Below are 25626 nucleotides of genomic sequence, written 5' to 3'. Positions count from 1 at the left end.
TAATTGGAATTTGATGAACAAGAGGTCCGACAGAATAAGAGTCAATTCTTCAAAATAAAACCACCATCTTTTTATACAACTGTTTACTACAGTATTTCTTGGGTTTTGCAGATTTGTACTCATTGTCTATAAAAGTCTGCTGCTTAGCAACAGGCTTTTTACATTTTTGTATGGATGATGTTAATTGCTCCAACAAACAATGAGAACAACTGTTTCGGAAGCTGAAACACGAAAGTAATAGCCAACATGATGCTTGAGAAAATGAAATGATTTTAACAGCAGAAAAGGTGAAAGGGAGGCTTTCAAAGACCTTATTGTTAAAGGAAGGTATGGGAAAATGATTTGAAACAAGGTAAAGATTTTTTTTTTCCAAAGTTCTGAAAAAGGGCATAGAATTGTAATAAAATAGGGAATACCCACCAAAATGTATGTAAATGTGCAACCCAGGATCATACTAAAGGCATTATAAGAAATCCTCAATTCTGTCTCCGTGACACTGAAACCTTTGTCCTTTATGCACCAGTTCTGCCAGAAACCTGCGGTATATATATATACACACACACATATATATATATATATATATATATATATATATATATATCTATATATATATCTATATATATCTATCTATCTATCTATCTATCTATATATATATATATATATATATAAATCTATATATCTTTATCTATAAATCTATATATCTTTATCTATAAATCTATCTATAAATCTATCTATAGCTCTCTCTATAAATCTATAGCTCTCTCTATAAATCTATAGCTCTCTCTATAAATCTATAGCTCTCTCTATAAATCTATAGCTCTCTCTATAAATCTATAGCTCTCTCTATAAATCTATAGCTCTCGCTCTATAAATCTATAGCTCTCGCTCTATAAATCTATAGCTCTCGCTCTATAAATCTATAGCTCTCGCTCTATAAATCTATAGCTCTCGCTCTATAAATCTATAGCTCTCGCTCTATAAATCTATAGCTCTCGCTCTATAAGTCTATAGCTCTCGCTCTATAAGTCTATAGCTCTCGCTCTATAAGTCTATAGCTCTCGCTCTATAAGTCTATAGCTCTCGCTCTATAAGTCTATAGCTCTCTCTATAAGTCTATAGCTCTCTCTATAAGTCTATAGCTCTCTCTATAAGTCTATAGCTCTCTCTATAAATCTATAGCTCTCTCTATAAATCTATAGCTCTCTCTATAAATCTATAGCTCTCTCTATAAATCTATAGCTCTCTCTATAAATCTATAGCTCTCTCTATAAATCTATAGCTCTCTCTATAAGTCTATAGCTCTCTCTATAAGTCTATAGCTCTCTCTATAAATCTATAGCTCTCTCTATAAGTCTATAGCTCTCTCTATAAGTCTATAGCTCTCTCTATAAATCTATAGCTCTCTCTATAAGTCTATAGCTCTCTCTATAAGTCTATAGCTCTCTCTATAAATCTATAGCTCTCTCTATAAATCTATAGCTCTCTCTATAAATCTATAGCTCTCTATAAATCTATAGCTCTCTCTATAAATCTATAGCTCTCTATAAATCTATAGCTCTCTATAAATCTATAGCTCTCTATAAATCTATAGCTCTCTCTATAAATCTATAGCTCTCTCTATAAATCTATAGCTCTCTCTATAAATCTATAGCTCTCTCTATAAATCTATAGCTCTCTCTATAAATCTATAGCTCTCTCTATAAATCTATAGCTCTCTCTATAAATCTATAGCTCTCTCTATAAATCTATAGCTCTCTCTATAAATCTATAGCTCTCTCTATAAATCTATAGCTCTCTCTATAAATCTATAGCTCTCTCTATAAATCTATAGCTCTCTCTATAAATCTATAGCTCTCTCTATAAATCTATAGCTCTCTCTATAAATCTATAGCTCTCTCTATAAATCTATAGCTCTCTCTATAAATCTATAGCTCTCTATAAATCTATAGCTCTCTATAAATCTATAGCTCTCTCTATAAATCTATAGCTCTCTCTATAAATCTATAGCTCTCTCTATAAATCTATAGCTCTCTCTATAAATCTATAGCTCTCTCTATAAATCTATAGCTCTCTCTATAAATCTATAGCTCTCTCTATAAATCTATAGCTCTCTCTATAAATCTATAGCTCTCTCTATAAATCTATAGCTCTCTCTATAAATCTATAGCTCTCTCTATAAATCTATAGCTCTCTCTATAAATCTATAGCTCTCTCTATAAATCTATAGCTCTCTATAAATCTATAGCTCTCTCTATAAATCTATAGCTCTCTCTATAAATCTATAGCTCTCTCTATAAATCTATAGCTCTCTCTATAAATCTATAGCTCTCTCTATAAATCTATAGCTCTCTCTATAAATCTATAGCTCTCTCTATAAATCTATAGCTCTCTATAAATCTATAGCTCTCTCTATAAATCTATAGCTCTCTCTATAAATCTATAGCTCTCTCTATAAATCTATAGCTCTCTCTATAAATCTATAGCTCTCTCTATAAATCTATAGCTCTCTCTATAAATCTATAGCTCTCTCTATAAATCTATAGCTCTCTCTATAAATCTATAGCTCTCTCTATAGCTCTCTCTATCTATAGCTCTCTCTATCTATAGCTCTCTCTATCTATAGCTCTCTCTATCTATAGCTCTCTCTATCTATATCTCTCTCTATCTATCTATATCTATATCTATAGATATAATCCTCCAAAGCAGAGACCGCACTCACAGGGCTTATGAAAATATAGAATATTTTATTTGGAAAAACTAACGTTTCAGCTGCGTCCCAGCCTTTGTCAAAGGCTGGGACGCAGCCGAAACGTTAGTTTTTCCAAATAAAATATTCTATATTTTCATAAACCCTGTGAGTGCGGTCTCTGCTTTGGAGGATTATAGATTACACTGGATACACGCACCCAGGCCAAGAAGAGATCTTTAAATGTGAGTGCTGTGATTGTGGGGGAATGAAAATATATATATATATATATATATATATATATATATATATATATATATATATATATATATATATATATATATATATATATATATATATATATATATATATATATATATATATATATCTTTTGTTTGCAAGGGAACTCCACTAAAAAGCTGGAAAATGATAAACCGCTCTTATTCCATGCAGAAATATATATTTGGATGCCAAGCAGGTGATTTTGTAGACGGTGAGTTCAATATAAAAATCTGGACAGTTTAAATTGTCTGTGTGCACCATATTGAACATGGAGAAAACAAAGAACTTTGAATCAAAGTATGAACAACCTCAAGGCTACATGTCCAGCTCCAGAGACCTTAATGTTCCTGTGTCCACAAAGTAATCAAGATGTCTGGACCACACAGCTGTAGCCAATTTCTTTGGACATGGATGCAATGAGAAATATTGACTAACTATTGCAGAGGAGTATCGTTTAAATTTAGCTTAAGAAACATCAATCACCTGCCAGACAGATTTAAACTGACCTTTTGACATCAGGCACAACAGTTTTAACAGGATTCATTGCCAACTCAGTGACAAGGGCTCTAGTTTGCTGCCCTTGGAACTGGGTGTCTTGGAGTCTGTGCATTGCTTTATGAAATCAAAAGATTACCAATGCATTTTGGAGCACATTTTTAACAACTGGATCTGGACATATTTATCCAAAATATGGATTAGTTATCATTCAAGATGTCACCACAATTCTGATCCACTCATACATTCTCATACATTGCCTAAAATTCAAAGCAGTTGATGTACTCACCAATCCACTTGTTAGGCTCCTCTACTGACCTACTCAATACTTCTCTCATTACCCCTTACATGCTGACAAAGCAAAGTTGCACCCCCCTCTCTGTAATTCTCTCCCAAGTTCCATCTGAATTTCTCCCAATCTCCCTAACTTTAAAAGAGGTCTTCAAACTTGTCACAGGGGGTCTCCATCTTGGAAAGTGTCTGTGACACTCACATGCTCAGAGTAGCTCTGAGTAGCTGTTGAGAAGCTATGCTTAGGGGTCGTCATAAATTATCAAGTAGAAAATGAGGTTGGTCTGTAATATAAACTGATGCTACAGGGCTGATTTTTTGCTAATTGCACTGGTTTCTGTGCTGCAATGTAGGAATTATCTGTATTAATTACTAATCGGCCTTATATTGTGACATTTCTATTCTATATGTACTGTATATTGTGGGTCCATAAGCACAGTAAGTGACAGCAGCACAGAGCATGTGCAGTGAATCAGCAGAAAAGAAGATGGGGAGCTACTGCGGCATTTTTGGAGACACAGATCTTTACTGCTAAAGGGCTGTGGTTGCCTTGGACTGGTACAGAAGCACAAAACATAATGTACAACATTTCTAGCTACTTCTTTAGTTAGGCTTTAGTTCTCCTTTAAAGGCCATTACTTTAGAGAAGCTTCATGAAGCCTCAGTGGGGCCGGTTTATTATGCTGTGTGAAAATAATCTTGTCAAACAACTGTGTAAAAAATTGTGTAAAATAAATTAAGAATTTATCAAGCTTATCAAGCCGGATCTGACGCAGTTATTCTGCTCTGCTTCAGATTTCCCTTAATCCAATAAAGCCAAAGAGGAAAATTCAAGAGACAAAAGTTCTGTCGGAAGAAAAACTACGATGGATGATCGCCATATTTATTTTCCCATAGCAATTTCAAGCAGCTGCTTACAGTTATGCCAGAGATATGCAGTCACCCAAAATTAGCACAAAACTTGATATGTACCCTGTTTTAACACAGCAATGCCTGGTGATGCATAATAAGTATGCCCCTAAATGCTGCTAAAAGCAATGCTCAATGCAACATCACTCACCTTACCAACACTTGATTTTGCCTACCCCCACATACCCAATTCTCGTATTAAGATTGTAAGCTCTTTGGGCAAGGCCCTGTCTACCTCTTGTAAGTGTTATAGGTATTTTTGTATGTAATCTGTATGCTCAATGTTTACATCCATGTATTGTACAGTGCTGTGGAATATGTTACCACTTTATAAAGAAATAATATCTGATTGCTACATGAAGGAAATCAGAGAGACATTTATTTGATTACACTGAATTTTTAATTTGGACTCTGTAACCATTTTTGGACTTTTCACCAGGGCTGTGGAGTCGGTACATAAATCCTTTGACTCTGACTCCTCATTTTATGGTACCTCTGACTCCTCTGTTTTTAAAGGAACAGTAACACCAAAAACTGGAAGTGTATTAAAGTATTTGAAATATAATGTACTGTTTCTCTGCACTGGTAAAACTAATGTGTTTGATTCAGAAAGTCTACTATAGTTTATATAAACAAGCTGCCGTGTAGCCAAGGGGGCAGCTCTACAAGCAGTAAAAAAAAGGATAAATGGCAGAGTTTAATTACTTTAAAACACTTTCATTTTTTTGTGTTCGTGTTTCTTTAATATACAAATGTATTTTCCTTGTTGACTGAAAGTAGTTAAGTACACCACATACAAGGCATTTTATCACTACCAAAGCTGAAAATTATAAATCCCATCCCTTTGTAATTCCAAACCAAAATCAAAGTTGAACCTGGCATATAGTTGTATAATAGCTGTTAAATACAATCCAAAATTAACTAAAGTATTATTCTTAAAAACAGAATTGCTTCTACCATATCCTCCTTCATAGAAGCTCTTAAATCTGATTTGACTATTTCAGTTTTTGTATTTAAGGTTATTAGGAGTTGGAGTCTGTACATTTATGACGATCTACCATATCCTCCTTCATAGAAGCTCTTAAATCTGATTTGACTATTTCAGTTTTTGTATTTAAAGTTATTAGGAGTTGGAGTCTGTACATTTATGGCGACGAGATCCGCAAAGCAGGAAGTTGGACGTCTAACATAATAGCCATAACCCTGTCACTACATGCTTTTTTGCATAATGAAAGAATATGTAATACTAAGCAACCTTCCACATTTTATTAAAAAAATAGTCAATGGTTTTAAAAATATTTGTAAATTAAACTCAGTCAAAAGCAATGCTTATACTTTTCTATTCTTTCACTTAAAACAAAGTAACAGGAGTCAGTTATGCTTGAGGTGCAACCCATATTCCCCTCCTATTTAAGTTACTCATTCACACAGGTTTCAGGATCTTCTTCTTTTGTCTATGATTGTATTTAGCTTTTCATATTCTAATACTGCCAATTATTAATCGAAATTACAGTTCTCCATATGTTCTATTAATATGCTGGTTGCTCGCTGAAATATTGTTGTAAAGGCATAACATATATGTATTATTTGGGTGGTTTCAAATGTGTTGACTAGAAACTAAAAATAAAAAATAACCTATACAGAAGCATTACAAACCTCAGAGGGTTTCTTCTCTTTTTGTCTTGTCCAGGTAGTTTTGGTAGCTGGGACTTTGGAACCTCTTGAGGACGTCATGTGGCCTATACATAACAAAAAAAGAGTTAGTAGCTTTATTTTGACTTCTACCTTCAAGTTTCTTTGCTTCTAATTTATAAAGGTAAGGACATTTTCCAAGAGCCATGAATTTCTTGTAAATTATATCCTTATAAACGGTGAGTTCTGATGTAATTTCTGTCACATGACTCACTGAAATTTGTGTATTATAATTAATAAAGTACCTCCAGTTGCAAAATATGAGGATATTAGGAGTTACCTCGGAGTTCCATGACCTATATAAAAACACTTGGCCTTCAGCCTTGTGTTTTTATATGGTCATGAAACTCCTCTGTAACTTATAATATCCTTATATTTTACAAGAGGGGGTACTTTATTCACTATATAACACACAAAAACGGTGAGTTCTAATGTCATCAGTTATAAACAGTGAGTTCTGATGTCATTACTGTCACATGACTTACTAAAATTTGTGTATTATAATAAATAAAGTACCCCCAGTTGTAAAATATGAAGGTATTAGAAGTTACGTTGGAGTTCCATGACCTGTATAAAAACACTTAGCCCTAAGCCTCGTGTTTTTATATGGTCATGGAAGTCCTCTGTAATTTATAATATCCTCATATTTTGCAAGAGGGGTTACTTTATCCACTGTATAAGCGTTGCTTAGTGATGTAACTTCTGTCACAACTAAATGAAACAATATATTATAAATAATTGTCAAATTATGTTGTAAAATATGAAAATATTAAAAGTCCCCTCAGACTTTAATGACCTGTATACAAGAGTTTGGCCTCATGCATTTATAGGGTCATGGAAATCGACAGTGACTTAAATATCCTTACATACAATAGGGGGTAAATAATTCACTATATATAAAGAATAATGATTTTATAGGTGGGTGCACATCTACTACAAACATTTTGTAGCCTGTCTGTGGAGGTACTGATCATCCAGGTGATAAAACGCCCACAACTGGGAAGTGTGCCAGCAACTAAAGACCACATTACTATCATTCATTTTCAGTACCTTGCAAAAGTATTCATTGCCTTCTATTAAAGTACAAGTTCTACACAGAAATTGGATTCTATATGATATTTTTATTTCAGAGCACTGAAAAGTATGATTTCTGTTTTTTTTTTTTTTAATGTGACATTGTGGGGCAAGAATGACCTTCAGTGAATTATGGTGGCAGCAGCGTGTTTTTGTTGTGCTGCTTTTATCCGCACTTTCCAAATACTTTTTTTCATTTTAGTTTATTTCTGGTGAACAATCTGAAAACAAGACATTTTTTAATTGCTTTTCATTTTTTATTTTTGATAGTTTTTCCAAATGTCAGTGTGATGTTTCCATCTCTGGTGTTTTCTTAACAATTTGCTACATTATACATCTCTCAACAGCATTTCTGGAGTATTAGCAACTATTGTATCATTTGAACAGCTGCCTTTAATGAAACCGAGGAATTCTGCTCAGCAGGGACAAAGATAAGAAATGTATCAACTAATGTCTCAATTCAGAGCAGATTTCAGAATCCATGGGCCCCCACCCAGAGCTGCTTTTTAGCAAGATATAAAAATGTGAAAATTTAAAATGTACACTTCAGTATTAGAAAAGGTCACAAATAAAAAACAAAGTAACTGAAAAAAAAGTGTTGGTGAACGACCCTTTAAAATATTAATAAACTGGATGATGCAAAAATAAAGTGCTGCAAAACGTCAGCTAAAAATGGATCTTGGGATAAAGTATAAGTGCAAGTAACACTGAAGTGGTCCAAGAACAAAAAGGTGAATGCCCTGCAATAGCTCAGTCTAAGCCCTTAAATCCAGCTAAGAACTTGGATGATATCTGTACACAATTCCTAATATCTTCAGACTACCCTAAATCATATGGGGGGAAAGCTGCAAGGAAAAATGGGCTAAAACTACTCCCAAAAATTGTGCATGTAGTTACGCCAAAATACTTTAAATCGTTATTGGTATAAAAGGTCTCCACAAAATTATTAAAGGAGACATATTAACACAAGTGAAAACAAATCTTGTAGGCAACGATAAATATAATGTGTGTCTGGTTTCACACTGGGCTAAAAATAATCATCTCTAAAAAAAATGGCCCTTTTATTGGAGCTCTCCATAGATCTGATACTGTCTCTCTCTGTATGTCAAATGAGGGGCGGTCATGCTCTTACAATCCCCAGTAGGAGGGGGACAGACAATCGTAGCCCTGCATTAACACAAGCAAAGGCAGGCTTCAGTTCCCTATCAGGTCCTCCTAACTGCTTTTTTTAACACAATATGCCTCCTTTAAAGGAGTGGTCACTCCATTATAGCAACTGTTCAACTGGTATTTTTTTTTTTATATCGTGTTTTAATTATTTGCCTTCTTCTTCTGACTCTTTCCAGCTTTCAAAAACGGGGTCACTGACCCCATATGATAAACAAATGCTCTACATTTTATTGTTATTGACACTTTTGATTACTCATCTTTCTATTCAGGCCTCTCCTATTTATATTCCAGTCTCTTATTCAAATCAATGCATAGTTGCTAGGGTAATTTGGAGATCTGCTGAATAAACAGCTACATTTTATTTTCAGTATAAGAGAGTGAACTAATAAAGGGGGTGAATAGTTTTGCAAGATGCAGTATACAGTGCCAGTAAATAACATAACAGTTTACATAATGAAAAAGGAATATTACACAGCCCTGCATGCAAGATCTAACATTTAGGGGCAGATTTATCAAGGGTTGAATTTTCAAAGTAAAAAAATTTGAAGTAACTTTTTGGATACTTTGACCATCGAATAGGATACCACGACTTCGAATTTACTTCGATTCGAAGTAAAAATCGTTTGAATATTCGATAATCGAAGTACTGTCACTTTAAAAAAACTTCGACTTCAATACTTTGCCAAATTAAACCTGCCGAAGTGCTATGTTATCCTATCGGGACCTTCTACAACCATTTTCTAAGTCTTCACACATTGAAGTAAAATCGTTCAATCGTACGATAAAATTGTTCAATTTAATCATTCGATCCAACGATTTTACTTCGATCGTTCCATGGCCAAATTCGGTGAAAAATACTTCAACTTCGATATTCAAAGTCGAAGTATATCAATTCGATGGTCGAATTTCTAAGTATTTTTAACTTCAAAATTCGACCCTTGATAAATCTGCCTCTTAAACAACAACAAATAAAGAGGGATACTTTATAACAGCAACTGAGTAAATATGAATGATTAAAGGAAAAGGTGGGGGGGGGGGGGACATTTAATAGATTTTTTTTGCCTTTTTTTGACTTAGCTAAAAATTTCTGCAACAAACGTGTGTGTGTGTGTGTGTGTGTGTTTCACATGTTCCAACAAGCAGAAGATATCTTACTGTCAGTGGTATCAGAGTCATCGCTGCTTAAAGAGAATTTTCTCCGTTTTTCTTCCATCTGCATAAGGGAAACAGGAAAATATTACCTTTACAATCATTTCTTGGAGGCTCCAGATGAAAATTAAGAATACATTTCAATAAATCATATCTAACTGAATTTGTAAGACGACATTCTGCTGACGGGACACATAGGTTTTTTGAGATAAAGGTCTCCTTGCAGCTGTGTACTATTAAATCAATATGATACTCATTCAACAAGTATACCTAGAACAAGCATAATACAGGTATAGGATCCGTTATCTGGAAAACCGTTATCCAGAAAGTTCAGAATTATGGGAAGGCCATCTGCCATAGACTCCATTATAAACAAATGATTAAATTTTTAAAAAAAATATTTCCTTTTTTGTTATTAAAACAGTACCTTGTACTTGATCCCAATGAAGATATAAATAATACTTATTGAAGGCAAAACAAGCCTTTTGGGTTTCTTGTTTAAATTAGATTTTATCCAAATTACGTAACGATACCTCATCTGGAAAACCCCAAACATAATGCGTAAGGGCTTTAGGATTTAGCATATAATACACATGATACAGGCAATCATCAAGCTTGATGTTAGAGCGGACTATCATTTCATGAGTAAAAGAAACATAAGAGCACTATAAATGTATGGCAATGCCATTCAAACTCTGTAGTATCCTGGCTGTCCAGTAAGATGTCAATGGCATCTTGACTTATTAGGTCATTTATCATCAAAGTACCCAAGATTCCTTTCGTTTTTCTCTCATTGACAAAAGGCAATTACTAGCCATCAAGCTATATATTTATGGTTAACAAAAATCTGGAGTATATTCATGCTCTTAAAAGACTAAATTGAGAAGAAGGGGTGCATCAAGCTTGTCTCGTGTATAATTTAATTTGTCTGGGTCCCAAAAAGTCCAACGCTGATGACTCTCCTATGAATGAGAAGAGACCCATCATATGCTCTAATATAATCACTGCCTCTATTCTACCTCAAAGTGTCTCCTAGATTCAGGCTGCCCCGTCTTCTGCATCCTTAAATACTTCCACTGGCCAAGGCCTTCTATCTAATGTGACTTACAACATTCTATTTTACAACAAACCCATAATTCCAAATAAGACATCCATCCAGGCAGAAGTGAAAATAGACACCCATAAGCCTAAGGTTAAAATTTGCAATAATGCTAGGCCACTGAACTTATAACGCTGCCTGTGTGTGTGTGTATATGTGTATGTGTATGTGTATATGTGTGTATATGTGTGTATGTGTGTGTATGTATGTGTGTATGTATGTGTATGTGTGTATGTGTGTGTATGTGTGTATGTGTGTGTGTATATATATATATATATATATATATATATATATATATATAATATATATATATATATATATATATATATATATATATATATATATATATATATATATATATATATATATACATACATACATAAAAAAAATACTAGGATACACCATGTATTGTGTACTTTTTAAAGTGACATTATAATGAACTCTGCCAAGACATGTTCACAGCTAAACAGACCAAATTCTGGACCATGTTTATCTCTATAAGTGTGTTAAAATGTGGCGCATGGGTTTATTACCCTGAAAACAGTTAAACATGAGTAAATTGAGGGACTTGTTAGAGGGAAAACACACTGGAGTTATAACAGTCACTCTGCTAATAAAATTACATGAAAACACTCCCTTATGCAACATTTCACTCACAATAACTGCTTTCATGGCTTGTTTTTTTTTTCTTCATAATTTTATTCCTTACGGCTACCAGCTTTGGCTACAAGTCTGCTTAAATGCTGGATTATTAGTATCTAGTTATGCTGCACAAGAGTCTACTGGAAACTCTTGTACCATTCCCTGAATTGACTTTCTTTTTACTGTATCACATTATACAGTACAATGCAAGCATCTATGGAAAGTAAACTATTTTGTGAGTTTATGGACAGTTTACAATAAATACACTTCAGTGTACAAGAGCATAGTTTACTCGCGAATCTGCCTTGCACGAGGGAGGCAGCCATGCTCTTGTCATGTCCTCCATGGATTTCTAAGAACAGCACCATGTGTTTTCTACTACTAGACAGCATGTTTTATTTAAGACTATGAAGAATGTCTCAAGCAAGGTAGCGTATATGACAACATTGTTCATCTATATAAATGCAAACATGCAGTGAAAGAATGTCCTCCAAGTGAAGCTAAATATAAATCTGCATTTATGGATTACAGCCATGCAGAAACAAAGTTTAGAGCAGGTATGGGATCTTCTACAGGTGTGGGATCCATTATCCAGAAACCCGTTATAAAGAAAGCTCGGAACTATGTACAGGCTGTTTCCCATAGACTTCATTTTATCCAAATCTAAATTTTTAAAAAATAATTTAGTTTTTCTCTGTAATAATAAAACAATACCTTCTACTTGATCCAACTAAGATATAATTAATCCTTATTGGAAGCAAAACAATCCTATTGGGCTTATTTCATATTTAAATGATTTTCTAGTAGACTTAAGGTATGAAGATGATGAAGCAATTTACAGAAATATCCATTAGCTGTTGAACCCCAGGTCCTGAGCATTCTGGATAACAGGTCCTATATCTGTATTTGAAAATATATTATCTACAATAGTCTCAAATACTTCCCAGAGTTTATTAAAACCTGGTTTTAGTGTCAATAGCACAATTAATTCCACTGACAATGATAGCCATGTCATTTCCTGAATAATGGTGTTGGTGTCTTACAGGTTGAATTTATTAAGCAAAGTCAAACCGCCATATTAAGTTCATTTAAGGACAGTTCCAAATCCAAGACAATACAAGTGCCCTACAGAAACCTAAAAATATATTGAAAAAACAAAACACATATAATGTGAATATAAATATAGAATAACCAGTCTCAACAAATGGTATCAAATATTTGCAGTAAAGTAAAAGTGCCCAAAGTTCAATCATAGAACAATTAAATTTATGCACCATCTATTTACTGCTACTAGCCACCATTCAGTGGTGGATTTCCACAAGCAGTTGACTAGGCCTCACGATTTCTAAGGGGCCAAGTATCATTAAGAGCAGTGGACCTAGGAATATTGTGGGAAGACCTAGGATCTGGGCACTAAACCTAGGCAATTCTTCTTTCTGGTAGAAAGAGTTTTCACAAAGAGAGCTGTAAAACTGTGGAATTCTTTTCCCTAAGTGGTTGAGATACAGCTCAAATATTTCATACCTCCCAACTGTCCCATTTTTCATGAGACAGTCTCGATTTTGACAGCTCAACCTGCAGTCCTAGATTGTTACTGAAATGCCCCAACCTTCTCTTTGATCTCCTGCACTGAACAGTCAGAAAAAGATACAAAGTTTCTAACTTAATTGGCTTTTGGCAGAAAGCCTAGAATATGTACCAGGTGCACTTCGATACTTTTGTAACAATTTAGGATAAGCAAAAAAAGCATTGCAAAAATCTAAGATAAGCAGGTCTCTTGGGGAAACTGTGACTTGCAGCTTAAAGGGCAATTCACCTTCATTAGCAAAACTAATAAAATAAAAAACACAGAAATATGTTCAAAGTTTCATAACCTGCCAAATTTGGTAAAATTAATATGAAAATTAGGGTGTGTGGCCACAAAATGGGAGTGGTCACAGATTTTCAAATGTTAAATCTTTTTATCCCTCTTTCTTTTTCCAAAATGTAGGGAGGTATGATATTTTTCCTCAGTATGCACAGTCGCTCTTTTTGCCATTTTTGGCTTCTGCTTTAGTGATGTGCGGGCCGTCCCGATACCCGCGGGTTTATCCGTGGGTCAGGCGGGTTTGGGCTGACCTTGCACGCTTCTTCTCAGCTTCCGACTTAGTCTTTTATAGACGCTGCACCTATTGTTAAGTCATCAGCGGGGAGGTCTATAAAAGCAACCCGGAAGAGTGAATGCGGGCTAAGGGAGGGCGGGTTAGGGTCGGGGTAAATCCTGACCCAAACATCATTATTCTGCTTAAGCCTACTATTGTGCTGCCAGTACACAAAAATTGTTGTTCAAATTAATATTCAAATAATTTCTTTCATATCAAATATTTTGAAGCCAAAGATCATTTTTGTGGTTACCATCAGCTTTTGCAAGCCAACTAATTTGTTTACTAAATAAAGCCTCTTCAGTCTACAGTATTCATTGGAATTTTATGCATATAAAACATATTCATAATCTGCCCACCAAAGCCCTTTCAAATTAAAACAGGTATTTTTAATGTGCAAAGTAACTGTATATGTATAAATACATTTAGGGAATTTTTATTTTCCTTTTGTTTTAGTCCTTTTCAATGTGCAGTTGGTAACATCCACCAGGCGAGAGTCCACTGTTGGGAACTACTACAAAAAGGGGGAAACTGAAATTGTCAAACATTAGCAAAATCCCAAGGTATGAAAATGTAAGCACAGCAAGTACAAGTGTCCCTTTTTAAACTCTTTTTATGTGGCGAGCAGGTTATGACTATGAACAGAAGTTCCAAGAAATCACTTTGATTCTAATACAATGTGTTATTGACAACTGGTTCGTACACAAAATTCTAAATATCTAAATGCTATTATTTAAATATTACCTTTTAAACTAGTCTTTAAACTATGCCATGAATTCATTTTCGAACAAAGTTTCTGAATTGCCTTACACAGATATAACTGTTCCAGACACAGTTGGCATCAAAAGAATATTTCTACTGCCACAGGAATTTTAATAAGACGCATTCTCTTAGCTACCAATTACTCAGACGTGTAAACCACCCTTTTTTCACTGCCCCAAAGCTAGAACAATTCTTAGAAGGAAGAACTGATTAACTGCATAAGCGAGACCTGCTGTGTTAGACCTTGGTATGATGATAATGGGTGTCGGGCCAACTTGAAATATAGTACAGGTATGGGACCGATTATCCAGAATACTTGGATCTTCATACTTCATACTATGTCTACTAGAAAATCACGTAAACCGTAAGTAAGCCCAATAGGCCTGTTTTGCTTCCGATGAGGTTTAAATATTTCTTAGTTGGGATCAAGTACAGGGTATTGTTTAATTAATAGAGAAAAGGGGAATCATTTTTAAAATTTTTGATTTTTAGATAAAATGGAGTCTATGGGAGATGGACATTCTGTAATTCTGAGATTTTTGGATAATGGGTTCCAGATAACGGATCCCGTACCTGTATTTCAAATATTCAGAGTGCACCTGCCTTATCGCCCTTTAAGTCAAATACAGGCATGGTACCGGTTATCCAGAATGCTCAAGACCTGGGGTTTACCGAATAATGAATTTTCCGTAATATGGAACTTCATACCTTAAGTCTACTCGAAAATCATGTAAACATTAAATAAACCCAATAGGCTGGTTTTGCTTCCAATAGGGATTAATTATATCTTAGTTTGGATAAAGTACAAGCTACTGTTTTATTATTACATGTATGGGATCAGTTATCCGAAAACACATTATCCTTAGGGATGGGCGAATTTGACCCGTTTCGTCAAAAATTTGCCGCCAGCGAAATGTCGGTGATGCATATTAAAGTCGCCCGTCTTATTTTTTTTTTTGACGCACAACACCGTAAGAGTCTATGGGAAACAAGACAAAAAATTTGCCTATCCCTAATTATATGAATTCAAATAATCCAAATTTTTAAAAAAAGATTACTTTTTTTTCTCTGTGGTAATAAAACAATTTTGATCCCAACTAAGATATATTTAAACCTCATCGGACGCAAAACCAGCCTATGCTTTATTTACGGTTTACATGATTTTCTAGTAGACAGGGTATGAAGGTCCCATACCTGTACAGAGTAAAAGGAAATCATTTTTAAAAATGTGGATTATTTGGATAAAATGGGGTCTATGGGAAATGGCCTTTCCATAATTTGGAAGATTCTGGATAATGGATTTCTGGATAATGGATCCCATACCTGGACATATATTGTACTGTACGACATGTTTTATTATTCAAATACAATATAATGGCCCACAGTCAGAAAAGGAACCGAGGCTAAAGAGCAGCTAGAAATGTCAGCAAAGCAACAATGACTCAAGTAGACATGTATTAAAGGAATAGTTCAGTGTGAAATGAAAAACTGGATAAATACATAGGCTGTGCAAAATAAAAAATGTTTCTAATATAGTTAGTTAGGCAAAAATGTAATGTATAAAGGCTGGAGTGAACAGATGTCAAACAGCCAGAATCCAACTTCCTGCTTTTCAGCTCTATAACTCTGAGTTAGTCAGCGATTTGAAGGGGGGGCCACATGGTACATTTCTCTTCAGTGAGTTTGTAATTGACCCTCAGCATTCAGCTCAGATTCAAAAGCAACAGATATGACCCATGTGCCCCCCCCCTCAAGTCTCTGATTGGTTACTGCCTGGTAGCCAGGGTAACCAGTCAGTGTAAACCAAGAGAGCTGAAAAGCAGGAAGTAGTGATCTGACTGACATAACATACATCAAACCACTCCAGACTTTATACATTACATTTTTGGCAAACTAACTATATTAGAAACATTTTTTATTTTGCACAGCCTATCTATTTACCCAGTTTTTATTTTTACACTGAACAATTCCTTTAATGTGATAGGAATATCAGATTGTAACCTCAAATGTGGTAGAGACTGATCTAATAATGAACATTCTCTGTAAAGTGCTACATAATATAACAAAAACAAAAGGCTCATAAATGTGAAGGTTATGGTATAGTCTTCAGACTCCACCAGTCCTTTATAATGGGAAAATATCTGACATGATAAAACGCTGTAGAATATTTCTAAACCACAGAAAGTCTATACGGAAGTATAAAGGAGTCAGGAAACTATTCCAAATGTTACATTATAACGGTTACCGGTAAAATTTGCAATTTCGTTTACCTGGTTAATCTAAATCATTTACCTGCTGGGGCAGTTTCTTCTTCATAGCTCAAGAATGATCCTACCACTGGGGAATACATACTTTACTGACAGACAAAGCAGTGTGTAATAACACTCTCTGCCAAGATACAAAAACTATTAAAAGGGAAATAAGTGACACAGAGGGACAAGGAAAGATAAATCATGGAAATTGTTAAATAATACTCTCCGTGTTATTGCCTACCCAGGCAAGGTCCATAAACCACTGGGCACAAATCACATGAATAAATGAATGCAGAATCAGGAAAATCTGATAAGAGTTCTGTGGCCAATCTATATGATTTTCGGACCGTGTGTGGAGTGTCTCAACATTTTTCGTACCATGGTGATTGGATAGGTTAAAGGAGAAGGAAAGGTTAAAATTAAGCAAGCTTTATTAGAAAGGTCTATATAAATACACAACTACACCCTCAAAGTAATGCTGCTCTGAGTCCTCTGTCATAAGGAATACCACATTTCTTTTCTTCTATTGTGTACACATGGGCTTCTGTATCAGACTTCCTGTTTTCAGCACGGCCTTGAGCATGCTCAGTTTGCTCCTCTCCCCCTCCCTGCTGTAATCTAAATCCAGAGCTATGAGTGAGCAGGGAGAGACTCAAGAAGTGATGTCACACCAAGCCAATATGGCAGTTGCTATCCTAAACAAATAGAGAACACTTCAATAGCTATATACTCAAGTATGGTAAAACCTTCTGCAGAATAAATATAGTGTTCTAGCTTGCACTATTGTGGCTAATCTATTGGCAATAAACTACTTTAGCTTTCCTTCTCCTTTAAAATATTTATTTTGTCTACCATTAAGATCTCTGCATGTATTGCCTATCTGACAATATCACTGGGAAAGTATCACTATTATTTGTCAGACATAACTTTAATCAGATTGCGGTCTGTAAATTAATCTGAATGGTTAGTTGCAGGTGGGAAGAATGGCACGGACGATCATTGGTCTGACATAGGCTATAATCTGCATGTCTAAAGAGCAACCAGATGTACATGCACATGCAAAATAATTTATTTTTATACTGCACAGGATGCCACTGAATAGCTGGTTGAATTTTATTAGCCGTCTTAATATTATAAAGGATCCTGAGAAGAACAGGCTTTTTCTTGACCATCTTAATATAACTGGAGGTGGTACATCTGAAATCTTCTTGCACCAATGCTGCCAGTCAAAAGGATTAAGAGATGAAAATTTTCCCTAGAATCCTTCAAAATTAAATGGGTTGTTCATCTTTAAATTAGCTTTCAGTATGATGTATAGAGTGCTATTCTGAGAAAAATGTAATTTTTTCCATTTTTTAGTATTTGTGTTTTTGGAGTTATTTAGCTTTTTATTCAGCAACTCTCCAATTTGCAATTTCAGCAATCTAGTCGCTAGAGTCCTAATTGCCCTAGCAACCATGCATTGTAATAAGAGACTGGAGCATGAACAGGGGAGGGCCTGAATAGAAATAGGAGTAATAAAAGGTAGCCATTACAATAAACATGTAGCCTTACAGTTGTTTTTCAGAAGGGATCAGTGACCCCATTTGAAAGCTGGAAAGAGTCAGAATGCAAGGCAGGTGAGGGTATTTAAAGAAGTGATGGTCCTCAGAAGGATGAGGAATTGCACAGGAATGCATGCATTTCTAAAAAGCCTGAAGTCCACTATAAAAATACAGTTCATCCAAAGAAGTTTCAGAAAGCACTGGGCAGTGCACTTTGCCCACACACTGCTTACTTATTATCACTTCCTTTTCAGGGGCTATAGAGAGGATATATTCTACTTTTTGCCAAAAACGTTATGTTCCTGAAAACATCTTTCCAGGTTTCAAACTGCGGGGTCACTGACCCCGGCAGCTAAACAATTTTATTGTTGTTACATTTTATTCATCTATGCATGCAATCCCACTCCTATTAATACTCTCATTTAGATCACTGTCTGGTTGCTAAGGCAAAGAAAACCCTAGCAACCAGATAGCTGCTGAAATTCCAAACTGGAGAGCTTCTCAACAAAAATTTGACCTACACAACATACAACATAGGTGAGATGCGGTTTTCTTTAAGAAAGTAATTTCGGAAGTATAGGGAACTAGCAGCACTCTATTGCTAAGCATGTTTTGGCAGGTAATAAATTATAAATCTGCAAATGCTGATATCCATTACAATAAAAAAAAATGTTCATTACACGTAGCCAGTTGTGAATAAAATACTGATATGGTAAAGGTGTTTTCTGAGACCTTATCACCCTTACATGTAATCTTTGTGACAGAGACTATCCAATGCAGATTGCGGGAAAAATCAAACCTGCCCGACCGATATCAGGCCGATTTTTGGCCAGATATCAATCGGGGAGACCCATCGGACGCCCCCACACATGGGCAGATAAGCTGCCGATTCAGTCTATAGGACTGATATCAGCAGCTTTATTCTGCCAGTGTATGGCCACCTTAAGACAGTGCTGGATACAAATCTGGTGCTGGTCAAACAAGAAGTAATAGTTCTGTATAGATATATATTGCTTTGCTATATACACTGAATGTTTATTTTACAGATGAGATCTGAAGGACGGTTACTTGACAAAATTTTTATCTGCTAACATTTTGCTTTTTTTACCCAAAGAAGCTGGTTGACAGTTATTATTATCATTCTTTATATTGATCAACATGTTGCTGTGCTGTACAGATTATTATTCATACTATAACATTTACAAAATGTGCATAAACACACCAGGGACCATTTCTTTATGATCTGATTAAGCAGACTTTTATGTTTCTGGAGTGTGGACAAAAAAACGAGCAGCCAAAAGGAAATCCATGCAGACACTAGAACATTCAAACTCCTTACAGATATTATCTAGGTCAGAATTAATCCAAGGACCACTCTGAAGCAAGGCAAGATAACTACTGGTGCTGCCTATGCAAAGTGACTTACATGTGAATAGTGCTAGAGCTTTTTATACAGGTATTGGACCTGTTATCTAGAATGCTTGGTACTTGAAGTTTTTCCAGATAACAGATCTTTCTGTAATTTGAATCTTCATACCTTATATTTACTAGAAAACTGTGTAAACACTAAATAAACCCAATAGGTTGGTTTTGCTTCCAATAAGGATTACTTATATCTTAGTTATCTTGGTTGGGATCAAGTACAATGTACTTATTATTACACAGAAAAAGGAAATACATTTAAAAAAATTGGATTATTTGGATAAAATGGAGTCTGTGTGCGTGTGAATTCCTGATCTCCCTTGGTTTTTCAGCAATTGATTGCTCTGGCTTGTTGTATAATGCTGTCTTAAAAAGTGGTGTTTTTTCCCCTACAAGCTTTTTCTTTTTGTCAAAAAACAGTAAAAATGTTTTCATTTAAAGGGGTTGTCCACCTTGAAACAACTAGTTGGTTTCAGATAGATCACCAGAAATAACAACTTTTTCCAATGACTTTCTATTTTCTATATGTGACGGTTTTTCTAATATTGAAGGGTAAAGTGTCATTTCTCTCATTCTGAAGCAGCTCTGGGAGGGGGGGTCGCCGATCCTGTAAACTGTTCTAAATTGATACATTTAGTTGATACATTTCTTATCTTTGTCCCTGCTGAGCAGAATCTCTGGGTTTCATTACAGGCAGCTGTTAGAATTGATACAATTGTTGCTAATACTCCAGAGATGCTGCTGAGAAATGTATCAACCCAATGTTGCAAAATAATAACAGTTCAGAGTCTGCACCTGAATTACTGAGCTGCCAGACTGAAACACCAGAGACAGGGACATTAAACTTTAAACTTAGATTTTGGAAAAAACATAAACAATAAATAATGGAAAGTATTTGAAAAAAGTCTTATTTTCTGGGGAACAATCTAAAAACAACTGAATTGGAAAAAGTGTTTGGAAGGTGAACAACCCCTTTAAGTAGCATTCTACAGCAAGCCAAAGCAAACAATTGCCAGTTAATTATATATTATGAATCTTTGTTTACATAAAATAATACATTTAAATATATATGGTTTTAAAGATTATAAGCTTCTGATGAAATTGGCCTTTTTTGGTGGCAATCTTACACGAACACAGTGCAGAACATTCTAATAATAAGTGGTATAAAGCAGATAATAGTTTGCAAGATAGATTGATTGATAGATAAAACACAACCTAAAAATTAAAGCAATCACAAAACCATCTAATTAAAAATAATTGTTTCTACTAGTGATGAGCTGCACCACCCAGTGGTTTAACCATAATATCACAATGACCAACATTAGAGCTATAGACAGGATGGTCAATGTAATTAGCTTTTTTTCCTACCTTCCTTTTCAGAAGTAATCCATTTTCAATTTCACAGTATAGGTATGGGACATGCTATCCAGAATGCTTGGGACCTGGGGTTTTCTGGATAACGGATCTTTTTATAATTTGGATCTTTATACCTTAAGTAAACTCGAATATCATATAAACATTAAATAAAGCAATAGGCTGGTTTTGCTTCCAATAAGAATTATATCTTAGTTGGGATCTAGTACAAACTAATGTTTTATTATTATAGAGAAAAAGGAAATCATTTTTAAAAATGTGGATTATTTGGATAAAATGGGAGATGTCCTTTCTGTAATTCAGAGCATTATAAATAATGGGCTTCTGGATAACAGATCCTACCTATACCTGTACTTTGTTTTTAGAGCAGAGTTTCTGCCTTGTCACAAAAATGTTTTACAATGCCTTATGATTTTATCATAGTTGACAAACAGGCTACATTATTATGGATTTCAATTAAGAAAAAAAAAAAAAACACTTCAAATTGGACTTTCCCCATAGGCTAACATTGATGTTCGGTAGGTTTTAGTTGGCGAAGTTTTTTTTTAAAGAGACAGTTCTTCGACTATCGAATGGTCGAACGATTTTTAGTTTGAATCGTTCGATCTGAAGTCGTAGACGAAGGTTGAAGTAGCCAATTCGATGGTCAAAGTAGCCAAAAAAAAAAGTTCGAAATTCAAAGTATTTTTTCTTCTATTCCTTCAACTCGAGCTAAGTAAATGTGCCCCTAAATGATCAGACTGCCACAGGTACAAAAAAAGATTTTATAACCTGCTGCAGTTATAGATTGGGGAACACAATGATGGTTCTTAAAAGATAGTCTTTTCCTCACTGCTCAGATTACTCTTCCCCTATGCTGGGGGTCCCCAAACTTATTAATGCATGACAAACATTGGGGAGCATCGCAAGCATGAAATATGACCCTGGGTTATGCAAAATAAGTGCTGTGATGGGGCATTTGCTAGGGCCTATGGGGCACATGTTATTTTGTGATGAATATGCGTATACATCAAAATGTGCAATTATATCTCTGCAAAAGAATGTTGGTGTACTTTTGTCAATGATGATTCGTTGGCATGAAGATGTTATAACTAATTTTCTCTAATATTATTTTCAATCCTGGGCGACATGGGCTGCTACCACATGAAGCAGTAACTGTAATGGCACCCACACTCATCACCTATGCTTATCATCTTACATGGGCTCAGAGGATCATGGAAGGGATCTATTAGTGTGTTCCCTATGCGAATATAGCCAAATTTATGGTTGAAAAAATTATTGTAGCAGCTCTCATCTAGTCTTCAGTTACTTGCCTCTTTTGTGCTGAATATTTAAAATTCATGTTCTCGCTTAGCAAAAATCACTCTGCAACATTGCACCTTATTAAATCACTTTTCAAGTTTCCATCTATCAGTCAAGTAGTTCCCTTTGATCTGCTAACATCTGTCATCCAACCCCACATTCCTCCTTCTCTGTGGGAGCAATACTTTACAACCTTTTCCAGTCCAACTTGCCTACACTCATTTTTCCTGAAAGGACAACCCTGAACAACACTAACCAAACAATGGTTTAATCACTATACTATCCTCTTTAACTGCAACATTTTATTTAAACTCGTCAGTTTTGTTTCTGTACTGAAACTACATGGATGGTTGGTCCTTTTTTGCATTTTTGAGCACTAGAAACATGTATGTATGTATGTATGTATGTATGTATGTATGTATGTATGTATGTATGTATGTATGTATGTATTTCATTGCCTGGATCACTGTATAAACCAAGCTCTTTTTTATGTTATGCATACTTTGGAATGTAAATTCTAGCACCATCCAGAATGCTCGGGACCTGGGGCTTTCCGGATAACAGATCTTTCCGTAATTGAATCTTTAGATCTGAAGAAGATCATAGATTCTAGAAGATCATGTAAACATTAAATAAACCAAATAGGCTGTATTTGCTGCCAATGAGGATTAATTAGTTTTGATCAAGCCCAAGTTACCGTCATATTATTACAGAGAGAAAGGTAATCATTTTCTTTAAAATTTGTGGTCTATGGTAGACGGCCTTTCCATAATTTAGCACTTCCGGATAACAGATCCCATACCTGCATTATAATTGCTATTCAGCAAATCATTGATTATGATTATCTGTATTAATAAGAATAATAAAAAGGACATTCTTGACAAATGAAAATTTTTAGGAATTTGCACCATATTGGATTGGGTATCTAACATCTAACCTATTTATGTGCAGAATAAGTGCTATTTATGTTCAACATCTATCTTAGATCAGATAGGCTGCATAAAATAATTGCTAGCAAATTCAATATACAAGTATGGGACTGGTTATCCAGAATTCTCAGGACCTGGGGTTTTCTGGATAACCGATCTTTCTGTAATTTAGATCTTCATACCTTAAATCTACTAGAAAATCATGTAAACATTAAATAAACCCAATAGGCTTCCAATAAGGATTAATTATATCTTAGTTGGAATCAAGTACAAGGTGCTTACTTTTTATTACAGACAAAACAGAAATAATTTTTTAATATTTCAATTATTTGGATAAAATGGAGCGCTGGATGAAGATGAATCATGCAACGTAGGTTTTCAAGCTGGCAAATGTCAACAAATGCCCACTAATCAATATGAGGTTGCACAGACTTTACAACAGTGCTGTGTGATGTTCAGACAGACATTATAATTATTATCAGACAGACATTATCATTTTTAATTGCAAATCTTTGTTAGGAAAGTGCAAAATTTAACTGGACTGCATTTAGCTTGATCAGTGTTTCTTGCTTCGGTCTGCCTAAACTAAAGTTTTTAGTGTGAACAAGCCTTATGAAATGGCACAGGGTTACTTGATACCATGGAATTCTGTTATTCTGTTGTCTTTGGCTGCTAATCAAGCCTAAGTCATAAGCCATGTTCCGTTATGCTGCCAAAGAGGTTCTACCCAAGAAGTGCCTGAGATTTAGAAGACATTAGAGACAATTATTGGGGGACTTTAATAAGTCAGCTGCCAGCCCCCTGCAAAAGTATCTAGCTTTATAAAGCAAAAAGAGAACCCCATAATGCAGCCTTACTTCAGGAATTTGAATATTTGCACTATTCCGGTTTTGGTGGAATACAATGGGTCACAACCAACAACACATTGGGCTGCACTATATATGCAATATATGTGCTACATTGTTTGATATTTAAGTGCTTATGCTTTTGGCATTTTAGGGTTATAAAAAAAACTATCATTCTTCATTCACTCTGTCCATATGATCCTAACCAATCTCTACCCTGGTTACAAGACATTCTATCAGAATACTCTGCATGACAAATACAATATAATCCAGATTTGAGGGCAAAACATAGCCAGGTATAGGGAAATCATATATACACGTTTAACTCAATAACTTTAAATGAAAAGTAGTTAATTACTGCAGGAATCCATAGCAAAATAATTGCTACTTTTAAAGGAGAAGGAAAGCCAGCAGTTTATTGTCAATAGATTAGCAAGCTATAACACTATTTATTATGTAGAATGCTTTACCATACCTGAGTAAACAGCTCTAGAAGCTCTCTGTTTTTTTAGGATAGCAGCTACCATATTTTCTTGGTGTGACATCACTTCCTGCCTGAGTTTCCCTGCTCACTCATAGCTCTGGGCTCAGATTACAGCAGGGAGGGGAGGAGCGAGGGGGAGAGTAGCAAACTGAGCATGCTCAAGCCCTGCCCTGGAGGTTTAAGCTGAAAACAGGAAGTCTGATACAGAAGCCCATGTGTACACAATAGAAGGAAAGAAATGTGGTGTTTCTTTTGACAGACGACTCAGAGTAACATTACTTTGAGGGTTTACTGGTGTATTTATATAAATCTTTCTGATAAAACTTACTTAATTTTAGCCTTTCCTTCTCCTTTAATAGCACATTTTATTTCTCAAAACATAGGAATAAGGAGTATCTGTGGCTTGTAACTTTTCATCACACAAACAAGGAATTCAAAAATGTTTCAACATACACTGTGCGTGGTACTCTTTTCCCTAATTTACATATGCATATTCAGATTTGGGATTCGGCCAAATCTTTCACAAAGGATTCGGCTAAAACAGTGGATTCGGTGCAACCCTACCCTTAACCCAAATTACTTCATTAGGCCTTAATTTCCATCTCTAACACCCCACATTTTGATATGCCACTCAACAACTGCTCCTCTAAAGTAAGGATCTAAAAATAAAGCCAATTACCCAGAAATCCCAAACAAGACTGGACAACTTTCTGTAATTTGGATCTTCATGCCTTAATAAACCCAATAGGCTGTATTTGCTGCCAATGAGGATTAATTAGTTTTGATCAAGCCCAAGTTACCGTTATATTATTACAGAGAGAAAGGTAATCATTTTTTAAAATTTGGAGTCTATGGTAGACGGCCTTTCCATAATTTAGCACTTCCGGATAACAGATCCCATACCTGCATTATAATTGCTATTCAGCAAATCATTGATTATGTATTATCTGTATTAATAAGAATAATAAAGGACATTCATGACAAATGAAAATTTTTAGGAATTTGCACCATATTGGATTGGGTATCTAACATCTAACCTATTTATGTGCAGAATAAGTTTATGTTCAACATCTATCATAGAT

The 25626-nt window shown here is 35.0% G+C and overlaps 1 protein-coding gene across 3 annotated transcripts in view; it reads right to left on the bottom strand.

The window, feature by feature from the left end:
• jade2.L (jade family PHD finger 2 L homeolog) overlaps positions 1-25626 on the bottom strand; it is a 126241-nt gene that overhangs the window by 88591 nt on the left and 12024 nt on the right. For all 3 annotated transcript variants that reach the window (XM_018252014.2, XM_018252015.2, XM_018252016.2), the window contains exons 2-3: positions 9755-9812; positions 6320-6402 (exon numbers count right to left, since the gene is read on the bottom strand). In XM_018252014.2, the coding sequence (XP_018107503.1) occupies positions 6320-6402; positions 9755-9812 (141 nt within the window). The remainder of the gene's footprint in view (positions 1-6319; positions 6403-9754; positions 9813-25626) is intronic.

The sequence above is a fragment of the Xenopus laevis genome, chromosome 3L (assembly GCF_017654675.1).
Source record: "Xenopus laevis strain J_2021 chromosome 3L, Xenopus_laevis_v10.1, whole genome shotgun sequence".
NCBI classification, from domain to species: Eukaryota; Metazoa; Chordata; class Amphibia; order Anura; family Pipidae; genus Xenopus; species Xenopus laevis.
This window is presented reverse-complemented; position numbering and strand designations above follow the sequence as displayed.